Source organism: Gregarina niphandrodes, assembly GCF_000223845.1.
Source record: "Gregarina niphandrodes unplaced genomic scaffold scaffold00002, whole genome shotgun sequence".
Taxonomy (NCBI): Eukaryota; Apicomplexa; class Conoidasida; order Eugregarinorida; family Gregarinidae; genus Gregarina; species Gregarina niphandrodes.
This window is the reverse complement of record NW_011645774.1, coordinates 434,424-454,501: the sequence shown is the minus strand read 5'-3', so window position 1 is coordinate 454,501 and position 20,078 is coordinate 434,424. Positions and strand designations below refer to the sequence as shown.

The 20,078-nt window shown below is 53.6% G+C and overlaps 10 protein-coding genes across 10 annotated transcripts; 4 read left to right on the top strand and 6 right to left on the bottom strand.

The window, feature by feature from the left end:
* Window positions 1-30: 30 nt before the first annotated feature.
* GNI_014730 (hypothetical protein) lies at window positions 31-306 on the top strand (the record flags this gene model as incomplete). The annotated part of the gene is made up of 1 exon (XM_011130642.1): window positions 31-306. One exon carries the CDS (start codon window positions 31-33, stop codon window positions 304-306), a length of 276 nt encoding a protein of 91 aa, XP_011128944.1.
* Window positions 307-551: 245 nt separating this feature from the next.
* GNI_014720 (methyltransferase domain protein) lies at window positions 552-1,250 on the bottom strand (the record flags this gene model as incomplete). Its single annotated transcript, XM_011130641.1, has 2 exons — window positions 552-824; window positions 987-1,250. The coding sequence occupies 2 exons, from the start codon at window positions 1,248-1,250 to the stop codon at window positions 552-554; spliced, it is 537 nt and encodes a 178-aa protein (XP_011128943.1).
* Window positions 1,251-1,402: 152 nt separating this feature from the next.
* Window positions 1,403-2,551, bottom strand: GNI_014710 (actin; the record flags this gene model as incomplete). Its single annotated transcript, XM_011130640.1, has 1 exon — window positions 1,403-2,551. The coding sequence occupies one exon, from the start codon at window positions 2,549-2,551 to the stop codon at window positions 1,403-1,405; it is 1,149 nt and encodes a 382-aa protein (XP_011128942.1).
* A 231-nt stretch (window positions 2,552-2,782) lies between these two features.
* GNI_014700 (hypothetical protein) lies at window positions 2,783-5,545 on the bottom strand (the record flags this gene model as incomplete). The annotated part of the gene is made up of 1 exon (XM_011130639.1): window positions 2,783-5,545. One exon carries the CDS (start codon window positions 5,543-5,545, stop codon window positions 2,783-2,785), a length of 2,763 nt encoding a protein of 920 aa, XP_011128941.1.
* A 145-nt stretch (window positions 5,546-5,690) lies between these two features.
* GNI_014690 (hypothetical protein) lies at window positions 5,691-8,747 on the bottom strand (the record flags this gene model as incomplete). The annotated part of the gene is made up of 1 exon (XM_011130638.1): window positions 5,691-8,747. The coding sequence occupies one exon, from the start codon at window positions 8,745-8,747 to the stop codon at window positions 5,691-5,693; it is 3,057 nt and encodes a 1,018-aa protein (XP_011128940.1).
* A 273-nt stretch (window positions 8,748-9,020) lies between these two features.
* GNI_014680 (cleft lip and palate transmembrane protein 1) lies at window positions 9,021-11,082 on the bottom strand (the record flags this gene model as incomplete). The annotated part of the gene is made up of 2 exons (XM_011130637.1): window positions 9,021-10,764; window positions 10,847-11,082. The coding sequence occupies 2 exons, from the start codon at window positions 11,080-11,082 to the stop codon at window positions 9,021-9,023; spliced, it is 1,980 nt and encodes a 659-aa protein (XP_011128939.1).
* Window positions 11,083-11,564: 482 nt separating this feature from the next.
* GNI_014670 (hypothetical protein) lies at window positions 11,565-13,022 on the top strand (the record flags this gene model as incomplete). Its single annotated transcript, XM_011130636.1, has 1 exon — window positions 11,565-13,022. The coding sequence occupies one exon, from the start codon at window positions 11,565-11,567 to the stop codon at window positions 13,020-13,022; it is 1,458 nt and encodes a 485-aa protein (XP_011128938.1).
* An 8-nt stretch (window positions 13,023-13,030) lies between these two features.
* Window positions 13,031-15,300, bottom strand: GNI_014660 (putative transmembrane protein; the record flags this gene model as incomplete). The annotated part of the gene is made up of 2 exons (XM_011130635.1): window positions 13,031-14,869; window positions 15,013-15,300. The coding sequence occupies 2 exons, from the start codon at window positions 15,298-15,300 to the stop codon at window positions 13,031-13,033; spliced, it is 2,127 nt and encodes a 708-aa protein (XP_011128937.1).
* A 635-nt stretch (window positions 15,301-15,935) lies between these two features.
* On the top strand, window positions 15,936-16,391 carry GNI_014650 (putative transmembrane protein; the record flags this gene model as incomplete). The annotated part of the gene is made up of 1 exon (XM_011130634.1): window positions 15,936-16,391. One exon carries the CDS (start codon window positions 15,936-15,938, stop codon window positions 16,389-16,391), a length of 456 nt encoding a protein of 151 aa, XP_011128936.1.
* An 85-nt stretch (window positions 16,392-16,476) lies between these two features.
* Window positions 16,477-19,035, top strand: GNI_014640 (putative transmembrane protein; the record flags this gene model as incomplete). The annotated part of the gene is made up of 2 exons (XM_011130633.1): window positions 16,477-18,886; window positions 19,001-19,035. 2 exons carry the CDS (start codon window positions 16,477-16,479, stop codon window positions 19,033-19,035), a joined length of 2,445 nt encoding a protein of 814 aa, XP_011128935.1.
* Between the last annotated feature and the right edge of the window lie 1,043 nt (window positions 19,036-20,078).

The window sequence follows — 20,078 nt, the reverse complement described above, 5'->3', positions numbered from 1 at the left end:
CTCTAGATCAATAATAATTTGTTTGTTGACATGTACAAGGCTGGCTCGTTCTTCAGGGATCATGCGGACAACGACGTCGAACCGGAACGAGACAATGGCAGGACTTTTACCTTCATCTACATCCTGCGAAGCCCCTGTCAAATGCGCATGTCTGCGTTGAACAAGACGGCCAAGGCGACCACTCTAAACCTGCAGCCGAACTCCATGCTAATATTCAAAAGTAGAAGGTTCAAGTACGAAATTCCAAAGGAAGATCACAAACGAGTCATGATCTACTACTGGTGCCATGGCATGAACGACGTATGAACCTGCAGCAAGTGAGTTTCCACAAAAGAGTTTTGTGGAGCCTATCGCTAGAGGTTAACATGCTGGATTCAGCGTCGAATTTTGGAGGATGATCTCGGTCATTATGTCACAACCACTGTCCGCTGAACCCCCATGCGGCCTTTCCTCGGTCAGCCCTTCCGAGGGGCCAGTCAGTCAGTCGAGAAAAGCACCCGGCTAGAAGCGCCAGGACCAGGTGTACCACAAGTCACGAGGTGTACCACAAGTCACGTCTTGACGAAGCGCCAAACACTGAGAAGTTCGCCAGGGATTTTCTTCTCACCTATTTTGTCCACACGCCCAAAGTCGTGGCGGTACTGCGAGACGAAATGTTCCGGGTTATTGCGTTTCTCAAGTAGGAGATAGAGAGAGCCACCTACCCGGAGCACTCGCCTGGCGTCAGCAACGAGGGGATGAGTGGACTCAGTGCCGTCACGGCCACCTGCCCAGGCGTAGTCCAACTCGTCCCGAATTTCGCCGGGCTCCGACGGGACATATGGCTGCAACAACAAAGAGATGTGCAAGGGTGGCGGTGGTGGGGGCTGCCTACGGAGAGGGTGGGGGGCTGCCTACGGAGAGGGTGGGGGGCTGCCTACGGAGAGGGTGGGGGGCTGCCTGCGGAGAGGGTGGGGGGCTGCCTACGGAGAGGGTTGGATGCTTACCGGGTTGAACACGATGGCGTCAACGGATTCGTTTTTGAAGTTGGTTAAAAGGCTCATGCGTGCGACGGTGCTTTGGGGGCGCCGGTTGAGTGTGTTCCGCAATGTGTCTGCGGTGGCCTCGTTGGCGTAAGGGTTAAGGTCGGTGGAGATGACCTGGGCGGTCTGGAAAGTGGCGGCCATATGGCCAGAGACGATACCGGAGCCACTGCCGCACTCGACAATGATTGGGTAGTCTGGCAGCCGCTGGTTGTCGAGAGTGTCCATCATAAGGAACGAGTCTTCTGAGGGTTGGTATACCTTTGCCCAGTGCAATGAGGACCAACTCATGACAGCAAGAGTTCGAAGAAAAAAAATGGTAGTGGTCCGGGGGCGGGGATTGTTAGCCGGAAGCACATTCCGCAAACGCCGCTGGTTGCTTAGAAGCACTTTCTGTGCACGATGGAGGCGCCTTCCTCGGCGTAGTCGTTCTTGGAGATGCACATGGTGTCGAATGTGGAAAGCGAAGCGACGATTGAGCCTCCAATCCAGACAGAGTACTTACGTTCGGGCGGGGCAATGACCTTGACCTTTTGGGAGGCGGGGGCCATTTTGACGACTTCGCGTTCGAGTCTGTTGTTGACGTTGTCGATGAGGGTTGTACCGCCGGACATGACGATGTTGCTGTAGAGGGCGGAACGGGTATCGATATCACAACGGCCAATGGAGTTGTAAACTTCCTGGTGGATGCCTTCCATTTCCTTGGTCACAAGCGACGGGTTAAAGAGCACTTCCGCACATTCGAACCTAGGACGGTTGACCTCGATGATGTTTCCGTCGGGCAGTTCATACTGACGGTTAATGTCTTCGAACCCTTCGGCGGTATTCAGACGTTCGAGCTCCGCCTCAAAATCGTCGGCAACGTAGCAAAGACGTTCCTTGATATCGCGCACAATTTCGAATTCAGCTGAAGAAGTGAAAGAGTAGCCGGCAAGAGTGAGTAGCGACTGCATGACTTCTGTCAAATCGCGGCCAGCGAGATCCAGTCTGCGGATGGACGAGGGCATGGCGAAACCTTCGTAGATAGGTACAGTGTGACTTACACCGTCACCGGAATCAAATACTATACCGGTGGTACGACCCGAGGCGTACAGCGACAACACGGCCTGGATAGCGACGTAGGCGCCCGGGACCTGGAAGGTCTCGAACATCATTCGAATCATCATCTCTCTGTTTGTCTTCGGGTTCATAGGCGCCTCCGTCAACAACACCGGATGCTCCTCTGGGTTACGACGCAACTCATCATAAAAGGTATGATACCATATCTTCTCCATATCGTCCCAGTTCGAAATGACACCGTGCTCAATAGGGTACTTCAACGCCAAGACACCTCGCTTCGCCTGCGCCTCATGACCAATGTAAAAGTCCTTCTTCTCCACACCAGCCATCACTCCAACCAACTTGGGCGTACCCACAATCGAAGGAAATACAGACGAAGGAGCGTCATCTCCGGCCACACCGGCCTTCACCTGACCCGAACCGTTATCCACGACAAGAGCGGGGGCGTTCTCACCAGCTTCTGCAGACATTTTTTCTCACCACGTGCACGCAGATTCCTGCACCTGCACCCCTGCATCCACAGACGGGACCTCCAGAGGACTCTCTAGGGGAGCTCCCCCACAGAGAGAGAGAGAGGGCATCCACAGGTGACTTACCGATTGGATGTCTTGACGTTATTGCGCCACGATATTGCGTTACGTCTTGACGTTATTGCGCCACGATATTGCGTTACGTCTTGACGTTATTGCGTCACGACGTTTTTACGTCTTGACGCTCTCAATTTTCTGCAGAGCCAGCCGAATGTAGCCAGCGATTTCTCGGTCGATCTCCTGCTGCTCCATATTTCCGGTCACGTCCATCACTTCGTAGCCTTCCAGCTGCTGCTTGACCAGCGCATTCGCTTCCTGGATGTTCTGTATAGCGGGGTGCAAAGGCTTCAGAGGGAGCCGGACGTGGGTCCATCGGTTGATGACGTAGTTGATAAAACGCGCGAGAGGCTGTACACAGTGCAACTTGCATTCTAACGAGGCATCGGGGTCAGAAAGAAAACGAGTGCTCGCCGTAATTATATAGGTGATCAAACCAGTTAGGGGACACACCACGCCATGGAACCACCGTCTTGATAGGGTGCCGGGTGTCATGACCGGCGGATTGCAGGTCAAAGTAACGAGGCGCAGAGGCAGCGCAACTACAGAATATTCCTTCGCGTCCCGGGCACTAGAACCAGTATGGTTTGTTGTTCTGCTGGCAGTTAAAGCGTAGCAAAGGGAACCGAGTCTCGAAAGGCACCGACAGTAAAGAACAAGCATCCCGCGCAAGCATTCGACGGTGGCTGGCTCGAACGACTCAGTCTTAGCATTAGCCCGAGATCCGTACTCCAATTCTTCGTCGACTACATCATTGTCTTCCACCTGACCTGCGTGCGGCATGTTACCTAGTTGTGCATCTCCTTCGTCCGGCTCTGGACCTGCTCTCTGGAGTGCGTTGAATAAAAGAGACACCAGCCCGTCCAATTCGTACATGGCACTAGTCAGCTCCGACAAGCTCCAACCGTCAACGTCCCCGTATGACGCAATAATACTCGAGATCACATTGCGCGTACCTGCCACACCCTGGGCTCCCGCCAGCACCGCAGACTTCGTGTCTTTGGCTAGCTTCACAGGTGCATCGAATACCGGCTTGAAATCTTTTAATTTCGAATTTTTCGAATTTTTCAGCCGTCTTTGCAACAACTTAGTATTACTGCACTTCCAGGCTTTGCACCCTTCCTTGATCGTTTTGATCAGGTCCTTATCACCACACTTAATATCCAGAGCAACCGGGGTCTCTGGCTTAAGCGGAATGACAATGTCAGTGTTCCTAAAAGCCTTGTTCAAGTGTCGACCACAGGCAGCAATCCACAGGCTGATAAAATCCGAGTAATCGTTGTTCACGACGGACTCTAGACGGCCTGTTGTTCCCACTTTCGCAATCCCCAGTTTCGTAATTTCTCGACTCAGGATCTTGAGGAAGTCAGACGAAAAGGTGGTCTTTGATCCTTCGGCGTACGCCAACAGGAGGGCTGCCCAGGACAGGCCTCGGATGCCCCGCTTCTTCACCTCAGTCTCACCGTAAAGGACAACCTGTGTTGCCTCACCCGGTGTCACACGTTTGGCATACTTTATGCAAGTCATCAATAGACTATTCGGAGCCGGACTGGGAGCCGGACTGGGAGCCGGACTGGGAGCCGGACTGGGAGCCGGACTGGGAGCCGGACTGGGAGCCGGACTGGGAGCCGGACTGGGAGCCGGACTGGGAGCCGGACTGGGAGCCGGACATTTTGAAAGATGGTTCCCGGCAGTCGTCCGTGCAAAGAGGTCATGACATGCTGGAATCATCTCCAGTAGTGCTGGGACACCATGGAGAGAGAATGAAGAGATAAGGAACGGTTCCAATTCGCAGGCTCTTCGGAGGGTAGGTATAAGACTTTTCACATGAACCGCCGATTGTCGAGGCCACAGCTGGTTCGCTAGTAAAACTCCGTTGTATATAATACAGGCGTTACTCGTCCTTGTTTCCGACATTAAGTCAGTCAATTGCTGATCCACGTACTTCAGTATCTCTTGGCAATAGGAAATGTTGGACGAACCGCCGTTGATAGAGATTAGTCGTAAAACTTCAATCACAAGCTCATACCTCTCCACACCCTCGGACGCGGGTGTCGAAGACGCCGACTCGGGCAGTAGCATGGCGAATGTATCCGCTACGGCATAAGAGCCTTTTTTTTGTGAAGCAATGCACTGTTTGTAATGGTTGTATGCGATGAGGCTTCGGACCCAGTTGCTGGACGAGAGAGTGAACCATTCTTGACGAACCTTCTTGTCCACGAGAGCAACAGCCTCACCGACCATAATCTCGACGTGGCGCTGTGCGGAAAGGGAGAGCGCGTGTTCGTCCAGCCGTGATAGACACTGAATCAAAACCGAAGACCCGTTCCAGCGAGCCGGCTTAGTGTAGGTTGACTGAAACAGTGCCATTAACATCCCCAGCACGCAGCTCCCCAGCACGCAGCTTTCGTCTTCAGAAGCAGTATCAAAACACTTACAGGAGCCAATCTTGGCGGACTCGACGACGTCGTCTAGACTCAAGGCTGCTGTAATCAGTTCAACTACTGCAATCCACTCCTCTTGTGTCTGAATGAGGTAGGATATGGGGGATGCGTTGCAGTGAGATAACTCCTGCAGCACAATCTTAGCCCACTCATACCTCAGCCGAGTTTTTTGGTTCTGAGACAACTGACACTTGGCTTCCTTTGCTGAGCAGCGGGCGTCCAGCAACGTAGCATCTATATTTCCCTTCAGATGAACGGCGTTTTCCACTATCAACCTCTGGACTCCGGGCTCTGTGCCGCCCTGATTCAACTCACTCCACCGGGACAGATCCAGCTCACCCAGCCGACATATCTTGCCCTTGCCGTGGAGGTGACCAAGCCAAGAGCTCCTCCACTCCTGGAATAACCCCTCATAAGCCCACAACACTCCCATAAAAATATTTAGCCCGCGCCTGCTCGAATCCGCGTTTGCTCGAGCATGTGTTTGCTCGAGCATGTGTTTGCTGCAGCACAACTTATGCGAACACACGTGTGTGCTGATTCCAACTAACCAGCCGTCCACCTAGCCAGCTGTCCAACTAGCTATCACCCTCCTCCTCCTCGTCAGCCAAAACTGCAGCGCCAATATCACCCGACTGTATCTCACTTTTCACTTTCCGGGATACTCCTTCGACTGCCGAATCAAGGACAACAACAGGTGCCACTTCGGGAACAGACGCCACGTCAGGAACAGGTGCCGCTTCGGGAACAGCCCCGTTACCTGGCCCCGGGTCGGCGTCCTCGAGCACAGCGCTATCTGCCGGCTGCTGTGCACCACCTTCAAGGGAAAGAGCAATTCCCGTGTCGGAGTTGCGCAGGTCCTGTTGGACATTGCGCAAGTTGGCGGTTTGGTCGGCAGTCTTAAGCGGTTTTGTTTTCGTCCGATAGAGGGATTTGGTTGTGGTTATAGACGTGTCGAGGAATAGAACCGCAGCGTCGTTTATCGTCAAGTTTTCCAGGCCTCGGAACCAACATCCGAGGTCGTGCTCGTTTCGACTGGCGCCCTCAAGACGGTCCTCATCCTGGTCTTGGTCTGGGTCGTCCTGAGCAGCTTCTTCCGCAGACTGGTTTGCCACTTGGCGCATATAGTCCAAGTCCACATCATCCGCCCAGCGTAAGATGCCTCCGTCTGCACCCTTGACGAGCAGGTCGGTGGTCACTAGAAGGATTTTGCCTGACGGCTTCGTACAGTCTCGTCCCCGGCATCTCCATTTGGTCCTAGGCGGCCCCTCCTCTGAAGTGTTTCCCTCCGATACGCAAACGCCCTCAACACGGTCGCCACGTATGCTCGAGAAGCGAATGCCTATTAGCTCCTTGTTCTTCAATGTCCACAAGGGGTCGAACAGCGGCTGCCGTCCCTTGTAGACGGCTGGAGGCGACTCGAAGTGTTGCTTAGTACCCTCGGATAGCATGCTGGCTGAGGCACTGGTAAGGGAGTCTGTCTGAGACAGGTCAGTCTGGGTCTGGGGGTCGTCTTGAAGGATGGTGTTATTGGACCTGATGAAGTAATCCAGGCCGCCGAAATGAACGAGTCCGGGATGACTGCCATTGTGTGTGTTCCATTGCCACACGGCCCGCGTGAGGATGTGACACAGGCTGTGTAGGTTCTTCAAAACCACGATTCGCACCTTGTTGTGGAACGGAAGGATCCGGTTTACGTCGTACAGATCCACGGTCCGGTCGGAGGCGGTGAGTGAGCAGCCCCCCGCCCTCTGCTCGAATACAGACTCACACCGGGGGGGTAACCCACCCCGCAAAATACCGCCTTGGATCATACCCAAAACAGTTCTTATCTCACTCAACGAACGCTTCCTTCCAGCGGCAACTGTATTGGAAGCTGCTTCATCCCTTTTGGAAACTGCCTCCACTGCCTCGAGTAAGACGTCTGGGGCACATTCCATCTTGACTTCTCGAGCGGCCACTGTTGGTGAAAACCGCAAGACGCCTCCCAGCCACTTCCCCAGCATACACTGACCGAATCGACAGGCTATGGCTTCCTCCGACACCATATTCTCTGGAAGCAATGCCACTGTGGTCTGGGTCATTTTGGAGATCAGGTTCGTTAAGTCACTACGGTGCCTGTTTAGCAACCGGTGGTCCTCTTCACACAGCTGGCTAAATACGTCTGGTGAAAGAGGTACCGCTTTCACGACTCCAGTGTTTACGGACACCGCAACGTTGTGGCGAGGAGGTGCGGTCCTGAATAGGTCCATGCCATGGCTATGCATATTGCTTCTTCTGAAGTTCATTGTGCTGCGCAAATGAGTTAACATGATGCCGTGCTCACGTTCATCCTCCCACGCAGGCTCCCGTAACATCGACCATGTCTCCACCACTTGGTCGTCAAACATTCGGGAAACTTGGCCGTTAGCCAAATCACCTCGGCCGGGATCGCTTCGGCCGGGATCGCCTCGGGTGGGATCACCCCGGATGGGAATGTTCGCATTCGAACGTTTCGGACTGGCAAGTGCCCTCCCTTCCGTCAGTCCGCTCGCTCTTGGGGCGTCTGCTGCCATGGGTTCCCCTCCCGTGCCGAGCACGGGTGTTTCGGCCAACCGTACCAGGTCGTCGGCGACAGCTCTTGCGAGGTGGTTGGGATCAAGGCCCAGTCGAGTATCATTGAGTATTGTGTAGTGGGTGCTAACTCGCATTGTGCGGTGGCCGAGCACCCAGGGGAAGAGGCGGTGTGTGGGTGCTGCGGCCCAAGGCATTGCGGACCAGCTTCGCCATTCGGGGTCCGAGAAGGAAACGAGATCCAGCACACCAACCCAGCCTCCGTAACTACCTATGTGGGAGAGGATGGTGCCATTGTCAAATACCCAGGGATATGGCTCCGGTGAAATGTTGTGGGAGTGTGCACCCAATACTACGTCCACATGCTCAGATCGTGCTTCCACCTCTCTAATGAATTCCTCATCCTCTTTCCATCCAGAGTGCGAAAGCACAATCGTCAACGCCCCTTCACAACTTGGCTTAGAAGAATAATACGCGTCCAAGAAACCCTCCACGGGAGATGTGGTCTCGTACAAATCACTATCAATTAACTCCTCCCTAACAACTCCGTACAAACAGATTGGCACCTCGTTACGCTCCAGCCGCACCCAAGGCTTAATCCGAAGCTTCTTCCGAAGCCTATCGCTCGCCTTATCACTCAACTGTAGATTACTGCACAGTATCGGAATGTCATCACTCGTCTGCCGGAACTCGCTCCCGCCGCCTTCGCTCCCCAGACCACTGTGACCATCTCCCCCCTGCCCCCCATCTCCGCTCTGACCATCGTCGTTCGAATCAGCACGAACTGAATCTTCATTTAATATTGCGAGTATGTCCATTTCAGTCCCCAGTTCATGGTTTCCAGGTACCCAAGCGTCTATACCCCAGAGGGGGATCAGCTTCCGGGCTACACCCCCCCCCTTCGGCTCGACTACATCCTCCTCCAGCGACAAGTTAGGGGTCGGCGGTTCGAATCCAAGGACTGGAGAATCGCGCGGCTCCAGCAAGTCGTAGTCCCCCCCATGCATTAGGTCGCCAACAAACAGGCGTACGTCGCAACTCTCCATCAGTTTCCGGATCATCATCGCCTTCGACAACGCCATGTGACTCGTTTCACACAGTGCATACTCCGCACGGTCCACACGTCGCTCAACTGCGGCATGGAAGTCCGCCACGTGGCAAACCTTCAACCGCCTGGTCGGCGACGCTAACACCTCTCGACGCCGCACCGACACCAAGTACGTTGTGATGCTGAGGATGACCAAGGACCACAACGCGATCGACAGGGCCAACCAGCGCGCCATCTGTCGTCCGCCGAAAAAAAGCATCCCTGGTTTCACCCCCCCCCTCCCCCTTTTTCTTGACAGGTTGGCCGTTCAGCTGTGGACTGCCTTGGAGCTGTGGACTGTTTTGGGCCGCCTCGACTTCAACTCGACAGAGGACTTGATAAACGGCATTCGCTCTTCTTCAGGAATTGCCTTAGGCTGTTTTAAAGCGTTGGGTCTTTCCGCGGTCTTTTGCTGTTTAGCGTAGTGAATCTTCTGTAGCCAGTAAATGACGAAGATCACGTCGTCCCGGAATACGCTGATACGGTGCGCTTTGGGCATTCGGATCAGGAAGGAGAAGAGGTCGTCGATGATCGTGTTGAGGAAGTTGTAGGTGAGGGCAACCCAGGGCAGGTGTGTAACGGAGCGGTAGTAGTAGTTCTTGTAGAGCTGCGGCGTCATTGCAATGAAACCGCCGGCGTACGCCGTGTGTGCACCGAGCAAAACCGCAACTGAGAACCAGCCCTTTTGCGGCTGCCACGCTACTTGGTACACGGCCCACGCCGCGAGCACGGGCAGCAGCAACAAGCTCAAACATACCAGCGACCATAACTCGAAGGTATCCGCGTCGAGCAATTCTCGCTGCACTCTAAGCCTTTCCGGCCGGAGCGCGTCCAACGGATTCACCGTCCGGACCAACTTGAACACAGTAATTCTGTTCTCCTTTACCTCCGACATGTTCCCGCGCCCTTCCCCTATCTCCGTTCCCGCCAGTCCAACCGTCTCGGTCTGTTGCTTCTTCTGCACCCCAGCGAGCCGCCACCAGCGCCAGGCGTTGAAGACGACTTTGAGGGCAAGAAGAAGTTGCACTAATTTGGCTTCTCCCTCGTCGTAGAGCCAGGCAAGGATTAGAACCTCTAAAACTGTGTCCAGGAGGATGGCTCGAGAAGACATCTGCTGCGCCATGTCTTGACTCTTGCAGGTCTGCCGAAAGTTAGACCAACTGCTAGCCATGGCCAGCATCTCAAAGAGGGCGTGCAGCACGGAGACAAGGAAGGTAACCAGCAGGATAATGGGGGACTGTCCCGCAAACAGCAGTTTCAAACTGTCACTGTCGTATTGCGTGGTGCCGAACTGTCGCTCCATGCGGCCCATAGCGCTCATCATCAACTGTTCCACGGCGTGTTTCCGCCAGGATACGTCGCTTAGGGACAGTCGGATCGAGGGGTGGTCGACGTCGAATTTTTTGTTCGCAACTACAGCGCGAATATGCCGAATTTCGCCGTCTTGCGGAATATACTCGTCTCGAGGCGACACATATGTCTCCACTAGTGCGTCGGGGTAGTATTTCAGGCCACCGTCTCGGTCTCGACGGAGCCAATGTCGCTTACCAAGCGTCAGCAACTGGGTTGAGTTGAAATTACCGGCGACAAAGATGGGTCCCACTCGCACCTCCGGGGGAAAGGCCATGTAGGGGTCCGTAAACCCCGCCCGACTCTCTACTCCGCTCAATAGAAATCTTTTCCGAGCGCGATCCCGCTTCTCCGGCTGGTACATCAGCGACACCGGACTGCGTGAAGGCGAAAACGACAACTGGTCGTACCGCTCCGCCAAACTGGGAATCACACTCACAAATATTCTCGTACTGTTCGTCAACCAGGACTCCATTGGGGAAAATTCCAAGAGGGCGACACACTGCCGCTTCCCCGTCACCTTCCGCCACACCGCCCCAAGCCAACTTGCCTTCGCCGTCTCCACAGAGCCTACGCCCGCCAAAATAGAAGTAGCATCGCAGTCGGACTCGAAGCCTACCTTGGTCTTTATCGATCCGATATGAACGCTTTCTCCATCGCCCCTGCCAAACAAAGATGGACGCTACCCGTGAATAATGTCCATGATCCCATGCATGAATCCTTTGAGCATGAATGCGCTCTTACTTGGGATACAACATCATCGACTCCAGTTCAGAGTCATAGCTTCTAGAGAACTCCTGAGGAGCGAAATCGGAGCCATGCAAATGTACAACGTAGTCGTCGCCCAAACCAATTCCGGGCGCTACGCACTCGCTGCCTAATGCGGCGCAAACTGGCGGGGTAGAAGCTTTAATGAAAGTCCGGAGAGTTGTTCCCACATAACCCACAAAGAGAATGCCCCCAATCAGTTCACTCCACATTAAAAAGGGTAGCAAATATCACTCGCGCAGAGCGCGCGCGCGCGTGTGTGTGCTGCAAACACGCGCACTTATGCAGCTAGTTAAGTTCGTCATATTCTGCTCGGTTTTGGGAGCTCCAGAACCCTCGGATGGTGCTCTCGGTGTCGCGGAGCAGCTGAGTGCAGCAGCGACGCTCGGTGTGACTACAAAAAAGCCCAAGAAGAAGAAGACGACGACCGCCGCAACATCAACACCCATCATTTCGACATCGACGCTTAGCACAGCTGGTCAACTTACGTTCAACGAAGATTTTGAGACGGAAATTTCGAATTCATGGGACGATTTTCCTACGCCGCCCACGACGCGTATTGCTGACGTTTTGGAGGCTCCGAATGTGTCGTCGTTAGTCGGGCAAAAACAGCTGCAGAGCGGTTCGGTCTCCGCCCGAATAATTTCGTCGGCCGTGATTGGACTATCGGCCTGGATTTTTATTTAAGTCAACCATGCGGGAGTCAAGAAAAGGGCACTCTGGAATCCCTGGAACCCCCCTGTCTCTGATTTTGAGTATTATACTGATTGTGCCTGAAGGCGGCTTCAGCAAGGGGTGGGTGGTCCCGCTCTCGGATGGTTTCACCGTGGGGGGTCCGGCAGGTATGGGTAGTAAGCCTTTCGAACGAATTCCGTGGCAGAAGGACTGGCTATTTTCAGTCCTGGCGTCAAAAGCCGCGTTGGATAGAGCTGTCGAAAATACGGTCGTTTTGCCGGATCGGCTGGTGCATTACGACGTCTGGCACCAGAATCCTAAGAAAGTGGTGCCCCTCTTCGCTGGTGACCGGTTACGGCGAGTGAGCAAGTGCCCGCCCGAAATTGGCCCGGATGACCAACTCTTCTTGGCTCTGCCCGAGTCGGTAATGGGCGACTGTTGGCTGGAGAGTGTGCCGTCTTGCTGTGAGTCCGTCATCGTTCCCGTGGATGATGATGTGGAGGATGAGAGTGCAGTGGAACTCTCTGCTGCGCCCAGACGCTTGCCACCGTGTTCTTGTCCCAATGTTGCCCACTGCATTCAGACGCCAGAGATATTCCCACACCTTTCGACTGGATGTGAGATACGGCGAGTACCTCGAGTGAGCGATACCCTTAAAGTAGGGCGGCGAGGAGCGCCCCCCGGCATCCAAGGAAGGGAGAAGGTTAAATACGACTTTGCAACTCACGAGAAATTTTGGCTCCGGAACCGCGACTCAGAGCACGCTACTACGGCCACCCCCGAAGCAGTCACGGCCGCCCCCGAAGCAGTCACGGCCGCCCCCGAAGCAGTCACGACCGCCCCCGAAGCAGTCACGACCGCCCCCGAAGCAGCCGACCAAGGCCTGAAATTCAAGGTAAAGTCGGCAAATTGTCTCACATTCGACGCGTACAATCAACAAATGATTAAGAACATCAAGTTAGCGAAACAGAGGATTGCCGAATTGGGTGCGGGAGACGATTCATATCTTCCACGTGTGGCCTTGGACAAAGTGGACCGCCTCAAAGTGACACCGGCCGAATGCTTAGTCATGGTAGGTCAGGCCGGTCTTCAGATGGGACCTGTTCTGGAATCGACGGAGAATTTGGCAGATGCTTTCTGGCAGAAAATCAAACGCTGTTTAGCCGTACCGTCATTGGAGCCATCCGATCGGGTCTCGCTTTCTGGCAAGTGCAAAGACTACGAGTTTGTTGACAGGTCAGCAGACCAGAGGAAGGTCGGCGCGGAACATTGTGAGTCGGTCGCCAAAGTTAGTGAGTCAGTCGCCGAGCCAGTTGCCGAACCAGTCTCCCAACTAGTTGCCGAACATAGTGAGCCGTGGGGACTGGAGGCGTTCGTGCGTGAGATGGAGCGCATCGAGGTGGGTATCCCCCAAGAAGTGTTTGAGGGGTATCATGCAGATGTCGAGGTAGCGGAAGACGCTTTGGAGTGGGCATGAAGGCGTGGTTAGCGGAGCGAGTTGTGTTTGATTCCGAGAGCTGTGAGGAGTAGGGCGTTGATGAGAGCGGTGGTGCAGAGGAGGGTCGGGAGTGCGCGGAAAACGACGAGGTAGAAGGCGTTGAGTGCGGCGAGGCCGGAGAGTGCAAGGATGATTCCGAGAAGTGTGAATGTGCGACGTGTGAGGAAGTAGCCGAAGACGGTACACTGGCTGAGGAGAGAGAGTACCAGAGCGCTGACGACGCTCAGTGGTCGAGGTGCGAACCAGAGTAGCAGAGGGTAGAGCAGCGTGATATGCGGTGCAAGGAACTTGCCGAAACAGCAGATAGGGAGGGCGCAGATAGCCACAAAGAGGAGTGCCGGACGTTCGTTATCCAATCTCATGGTACCAAGAGTTGTTGAGAGCACGAGATAACTAAGACCCGTGGAAATACCGAGTAGCAACCCACGAAGAGACACCAATTGCCGCGCCGTGTTCCGCACTGATGGCCGTGCAATTACTGAAGACTGTAGTAGCTGACGTTTCAAAGACTCATTCGCCACACCTGAACGCAATGACTCCAACCGCTTCAATGAATCCTGGTAGGCCGTACTCTCCAAACAACTACTATACCGCCATGGGTCGCGATCCCGTGAACCCTTCGCCAGCAAGTCCTTTTTAAAACTCTTGCGCTTGACCAACGCCAAACTCAAAAACGCTGCCAACAATACAAACAACGAACCGTGAAACAACGCCACCGACACTGACTCCGCCACAATACCCGGTCCTAAGCGACTGGGTGGTTGTTCGAACCGACTGGGTGGTTGTTCGAACCGACTGGGTGGTTGTTCGAACCGACTGGGTGGTTGTTCGAATTGACTGGGCGACGGCCCCAGTCCTGCAGGGCCGAGTCCTGGTGGTCCCAGTCCTGCAGGGCCGAGTCCTAGTGGTCCCAGTCCTGCAGGGCCGAGTCCTGGTGGTCCGAAGCCCGATAGGTTTGGTCCTGGGGGTCCAGGTTGGGCATCGTGCGGATCATCATCAGCAGCTTGTAAATCTGCTGCAGCCTGCAAGTCGGAAGAGTGCAGTGAGCCCTGGCCGGCCAGGTGCGTGCCGGGCAGGTCGAGGATGTAGGCGAGGCCGTCTTCGGGCTCGCGTCTAGAATAGTGGTTTTCGTGTCTTGAATAATCGTCTTCGCGTCTTGGGTAGTGCGGGGTCGCGGTGATGGCCGGTCGGGGGTGGGCGGCGTAGAGGAGGACAGCGGCGGCGAGGAAGCGTATAGTCATGAAAGCGCCAACGATGCGTTGGGGGTAAGCGGCGAGTAGGTGCACGGCAAGTACAAGAGCGAGGAAGAAGACAGGGTCTCCGCCAAGTGCGAGGAAGAAAAGCGTAAGTTCACGAGGGGGTTTGTGTGCAGTGAGAGAGCGGAGACTGGAGCCCCATAGTAGAGCGGCCGCACGGACACACAAGCCAAGTGAGAGAGTGAGTTTAGTAGGCAACCGGTGGTAGAGAGTGAGAGTGATGCCGCCAAGCAGAACTTCGAAAACCAGCGCCAAAACCGTCAGCATCAAGACGTAATGATGTCGTACTGCACACACCGCCGCCGGTTGCGGTACCGGTGCACCAAAGAAGAACGAAGGAGCGTGTGGTGGCTCACCACACATCTGCTGCCGATACAAATCCAATGCGAACACACCTTCCTGAACCAAGGGACCGAACAAGTACGTCGGGGAGGCCGCGACACACACTACAGCCAACACCAAGAACCGCCAAATCAACTGTCTACGCGTCAATGGAATAGTCGTTTCTTTCGCCGCCGAACTGCAACGCTCTGCTATCTGTACCACCGTTGCACAACCACCATTCGCAAACTGCAACACAGAATATGGGATTTGCTAACACTAACTGACGCAAATCTAAATGACTACCATAACGGAGATGACACTAACTGGCTTGAAGCGCACACAAGTAGCCATCTGATTGGTTGGCTAACGAATCTCGAGTTCGCGCTTACATTTTGTGCAGAGCATTCTTCAGGCGGAGCCTCCTCGTCGATCGCCGTCTCGTCTCGCAGCGCCTCGTCAAGCACGGATGAGTCATCTTCCTCGGTGCATTGGCCCATGACGGAGGGTTTGGGCAGCCTGGGAGGTGGGCGGATCGGGACTGGGACGCTAGGAGGTTGTTGAAAGGAGTGGGAGCTTTTGTCGACCAAGACCTGGCCAAGGGTTTCCACCAGTTGGCTCGCTTCTCGGTCGCCATGGAGAATGGCTTCCTCGATCTTGCTGTGGACAATTCTCGCCATGCGAATTTTATCGCTCAGATGGCTAGAAGCGTCCGAGGTTAACTCCTCTGGACGTAAAGGTATCAATTTGGGCACTGCCCCTGGCTGGCCGAAACTGTCGCCCGACGTGACCCAGTTGCTGTCCGGCCTGGGAGTGTCAAGCGACGAAGAGGCCACCTGCTGGATAAACGAAGGACCCACCAACGACTGGTGCACAGTCATAGACTGTTGAGATGCAGCAAGCTGTTGGGACACAGCAACCTGCTGATGAGGCGCGGCAGACTGAGGTATTGCAGACTGGGGTTGAGTATCTTTCACCATCCAGCGCCTAATATTTAGGAAGAACGTCTTGGCTTTCAGCAATAATGCTTAGATGCCAATTGTTCAGAAGTGACGTTTCAAAATTCGGCAGTGAGTTCAGTCAACAGTGAGTTCAGTGAACAGTGAGTTCAGTGAACAGTGAAATTTAGATAGATAGCAGCGGTACTTGGGTATTGAGCAGGGATGTTTCACCCGGCGTTATACGTTCTCGTTCGCGGAAGCAATGGCCTTTACGTGCAACCTTCTTTTCCAGGTTGCTTGAGCTTGTCCAAAGTCCTTTGTCCAACCAACGTCCTCCGCAGGTGATTTTAAAAGGCGGTTTTCCGTCCCAAAAAATGTGTGCGGCGTTCTTCCGGTTAGTTCCTGAGCCTGAGGGAGTGGGTGAGGACCCGGGTCCGCCGATTAGTACCTTACCCCACCGGCCAGACCAGGTGGACTCCGAAAGTGTAAAGAAGTTCCACAATGATTGCATACAGGTAGACTTGCGAGTCCGGGAAAGCGTTCTCCTAAGAGCCATAGCCAGTCTCATCCCGGATTTACTAATAGTATCAATGTTGTGTCTGGCAGCCTCCCTCAAGTTCGTCTGGAACTCCGAAAGTCTTCTGATACACCTGTGGCTACTAGCAGTTGTCACCGCCGCCTTCGTCACCCGTAAACTATTCAACCCATATCATGTCCACCCTGCATGTGGTAGCCTCACTGTATTCGGTGACTTCTTCTCTGTATTGCATGTACATGGTAGCCAAAGTGCTAGCGGTAATAGCAATGTTACGTTTCTTAGACTCCCCTAGATTTTATACAGGCTATTGGGATTTCTTTGTTCGCTCATTGTCTGTTGCTAAGCTCATCAGTTTGTTCGTGGTGGTGCGATTCTGTATGAGTCTACATGAGTCTTTACTTGGCAGAAGCTTAACTCTTCCCGAAGTGGTAGCGGATATTGCAGGTGGTGTAATGCTGGTGCACAAGTGTTCGACTGGTGGGTCGGAGGCGTTCGTGATTGAATGGGAACAGTATGAGGAAGACGATAGTGACCAGATTCGTAGTGACCAGGTTCGTAGTGGCCAGATTCGTAGTGATCAGAGTCGTAGTGACCAGAGTCGTAGTGACCAGAGTCGTAGTGACCAGAGTCGTAGTGACCAGAGTCGTAGTGACCAGAGTCGTAGTGACCGGTTGAAATGTATACTGGTGATGCAGTGGGTAAATGGCTGGTTGGGCAAGGCCATGTGTATGCCTAAACTACTGGTCATTAAGAGTAAACATCACGTAGCTGCCGTGGGAAGGTTTGTTCGCAAGTTTTGGCAACGATTAAATGAACCGGTTAGTTGTTATGCTCCGGTAGCTGGATTCGAAGATGACATTGCGTGTGATCGGATGTTTGTAATTCTACGTGCCTGGGTGTTTGGTGTTCCGGTTATTGGAGAATACTTAGCCAAATTGATAGACCGTAGTACTTGTCGATGCAGTATGGTATCTTGGTGTACCAGTTTCCGGAAAGACTTCTTAAGTTATGGCATTGTTTGGTTTGCAGCTACTATCCTTACCCTGTTAATTCCGGAACTGGTCGCCCCGGGCTCGGTTCTCCAACTGTTGTTTAGCCCTTCCGGTTTGAGCACGTTTATGAGAGCCTTGTCTGAGGGCTCTGTTGAGGGCTTGGCAATCTGGAGACCTGACGCAGTGTTATCGCTATTCATAGGATACATTTGTGTGGTGCTAACACAGATGGTGTTGGTCTATATTGTGTTACGGTACAGCCATACAACCAGAGCGAGACATATCGCAGGACCGAATGAGATTCTTCTTACAATATCAGCACCTGCGCTAGTTACTCAGTTGGTAGCCTTTGCTCATATTAAGTCCTGTCTGGATTTCTGTGTTCCGGAATCGGAGATAGGAAAGAACCTTGGCATTCTCAGCACTTCAAAAAATGAACCCAAACTTGACGCTATCTATCCCCGTGCCGATGCAAAGATAAGCGCCACAAAAAAACCAATAGACGAGCCAAGGATTGAACCAAGGATTGTTTTGAAAATGGATGATAGTGTTTCTCGGAACAATAGACGGATACAGGATGAGTATGTTAAGCGAGAGAGTCGGATACAGGAATTCTTTATGAATTGTCCTGTTCGTAAGAACATCCCTGACGAACTGGGGTTTTATCTAGAGAATTCTGGCAAGCTTGCTTCTTTATCGAAGTCGGTGTATCACGTCCCTCAAAAAGGCATAGTCGGGGTACATCCCCGTCGGGAGACGTTTGATGATTCCGAGGTGGAAGATGAGTTCCCTGGGACGGCATGTTTCTTGGTGGTGTTAGCTCAAACGTGCGAGTGGAGTTGGTTAAGTCGGTTCTTGATGTACGTGTTACGACCGCGGCTGTTTGGTAACAAACATTTTCTGCATTACAATCGTGAGCAGATCCTGGCTCTTATGGGCTGCATACCGCCTCGTGCGCTGTCACCATTGGTGCCTAAAGCATTGTTTTCCCCGGAGATTGGGCATTTGGTGTTCTTCGACGAACAGCTTATTGGAGATACGGTTCTGGCTCGGGTGGAGAACTTGCTGAGTGGGGCTATCTATATAGCAAGAGGACTCCGTGAGCTTTTGTTGGCTATACCGCCTTCGACCGGCGGTATTTTGCTGGATAGAGGCGTGCCCAAAGACCGGGAAAGCGCACGCAAGCAGTTGTCGACCTGCCGTCGAGATAGCGTGCGAAAACTGGTGGAGGCCGGCAGACCCGCCATGAGCGGAAACGCCATGAGCGGAACCGCCATGGGTGGAACCGCCATGAGCGGAACCGCCATGGGTGGATTGGCAGGGAGAGCCACACCGCTGGCAAATGGCCGACAGACTGGACTTGTGCTGGGATCGGAGCTCCGTAATATCCTATGCTTGGGCCTCGAACAGAGTCTTGGCAATCAATTCGGGAATGCTGCCAGTTATCAACAAATTATGGTTTACGTCCACGCTGATACACTCTCTTCCCAAGACAGATTAATACTCATCGCTTGTCTTAAAGAATTAATTCTTCATGTGTTACTCGTAGTCCGACAAGCTGTCGAAACCGTACAACTTCTCACCCTCCTGCGACGACAGGCACAGAGACATACACCTGTCCGCGTGTCGAAGTTCTATAACCATCTCAACTCCTTCCAGCTGGACACCAGGGAGATTAGCAACAAACTTAGAAACTTCAAGGACGCTCTACACCAACTCAATGCCGTCCCCTCAAACCCTCCTTATAGTGTCAAAGAACCTTTATTCGACCGCTACTGCAAACGCCACGAGCAATGTAAGCACACACATCTCAATACCACAATGTCTCAATACCACAATGTCTCAATACCACAATGTCTCACTACCACAATGTCTCAATACCACAATGTCTCACTACCACTAGTTTTAGTTCTGGAGAGCGCGAGTTCCAACTATTTTCACTGACGCATATTCTGATCTGTCTTCACAACTACATGCGTGACGAACGTCAGTACGAGAGTTCAAAACATTGTCGCGGCCATGGGAAGGTGGCTTAGCCGGGAAAAACAGGCCATAGTTACTTCCGACGGCTCGCGACCCGAGGACTTTAAGGTGGATCGGTTGCTCGCTCAGTGGGACAAAGGAGGAAATGGCATCCCGAAGCTGTTAACGGATTGGCACGGCATGGCTGAGAACTTATGATCCCTATCGCTCGCGCCCTGGACGGAGGCTCAAATGACCACGACTCTCGTAGGAAGCTTCGAGGCCGCTGGAGACAGACTGTATGTATACCTGGACGGCCAAGTACCGGTCTACACACCTCCGTAAAGTCGGAGGGTCATCAAAGTACTGGTCATCGAAACAGATCTTCGTGAAGAAAACCTCGACTGCCCCCAGCAAGTTCAACAAAGGCTGCCAAGTCATCTCTAGGTACCTCGCAGCCGCCAACAGTCCGTCCCGGACCTTGCCCGACTAACAGTCCGACTTCTGGTTGCCGACCATCGCCGTCGCGAAGACCTTCCAATATTTCCTAAGGCGAGCATCTATCCACATCTACGACTTTGCGCTGCTTCTCTGGGGGACTCGAGCCGCACCTCGGGAGCAGACCGGCAGAAGGGAGTTTGCGGTTGACTGGGATTACCGCGATGACTATTGCGAACTTGTCCGGGATGAGACCACCGTTTTATTGAATGTACTAATGCTATTCTTTGCCTGATGTAACACGGACGCAATCCTACGTAACCCCTTCTTTCTTGGTCGTCATGACCCGCTACCAAAGCCTCTCGTGCAGCCGGCTCTGTAACTATGTCTGGAACTTTGTGTGGAGCGGTGGGGGAACGAAAGCGTTTCGACTGGTCTAAAGCGAGGTTTGGAGGGGGAGCTTTGGTCCATGCCAGGAAGTTGTTGCTGCGGGGCAGTTCCCGTACACTTTGATTGCAATGGCGATGATACACGAGCATTTTTTTTTCCTGTGTTGATCGAATTTTTTCCGCCGGTCTGCTACCAAA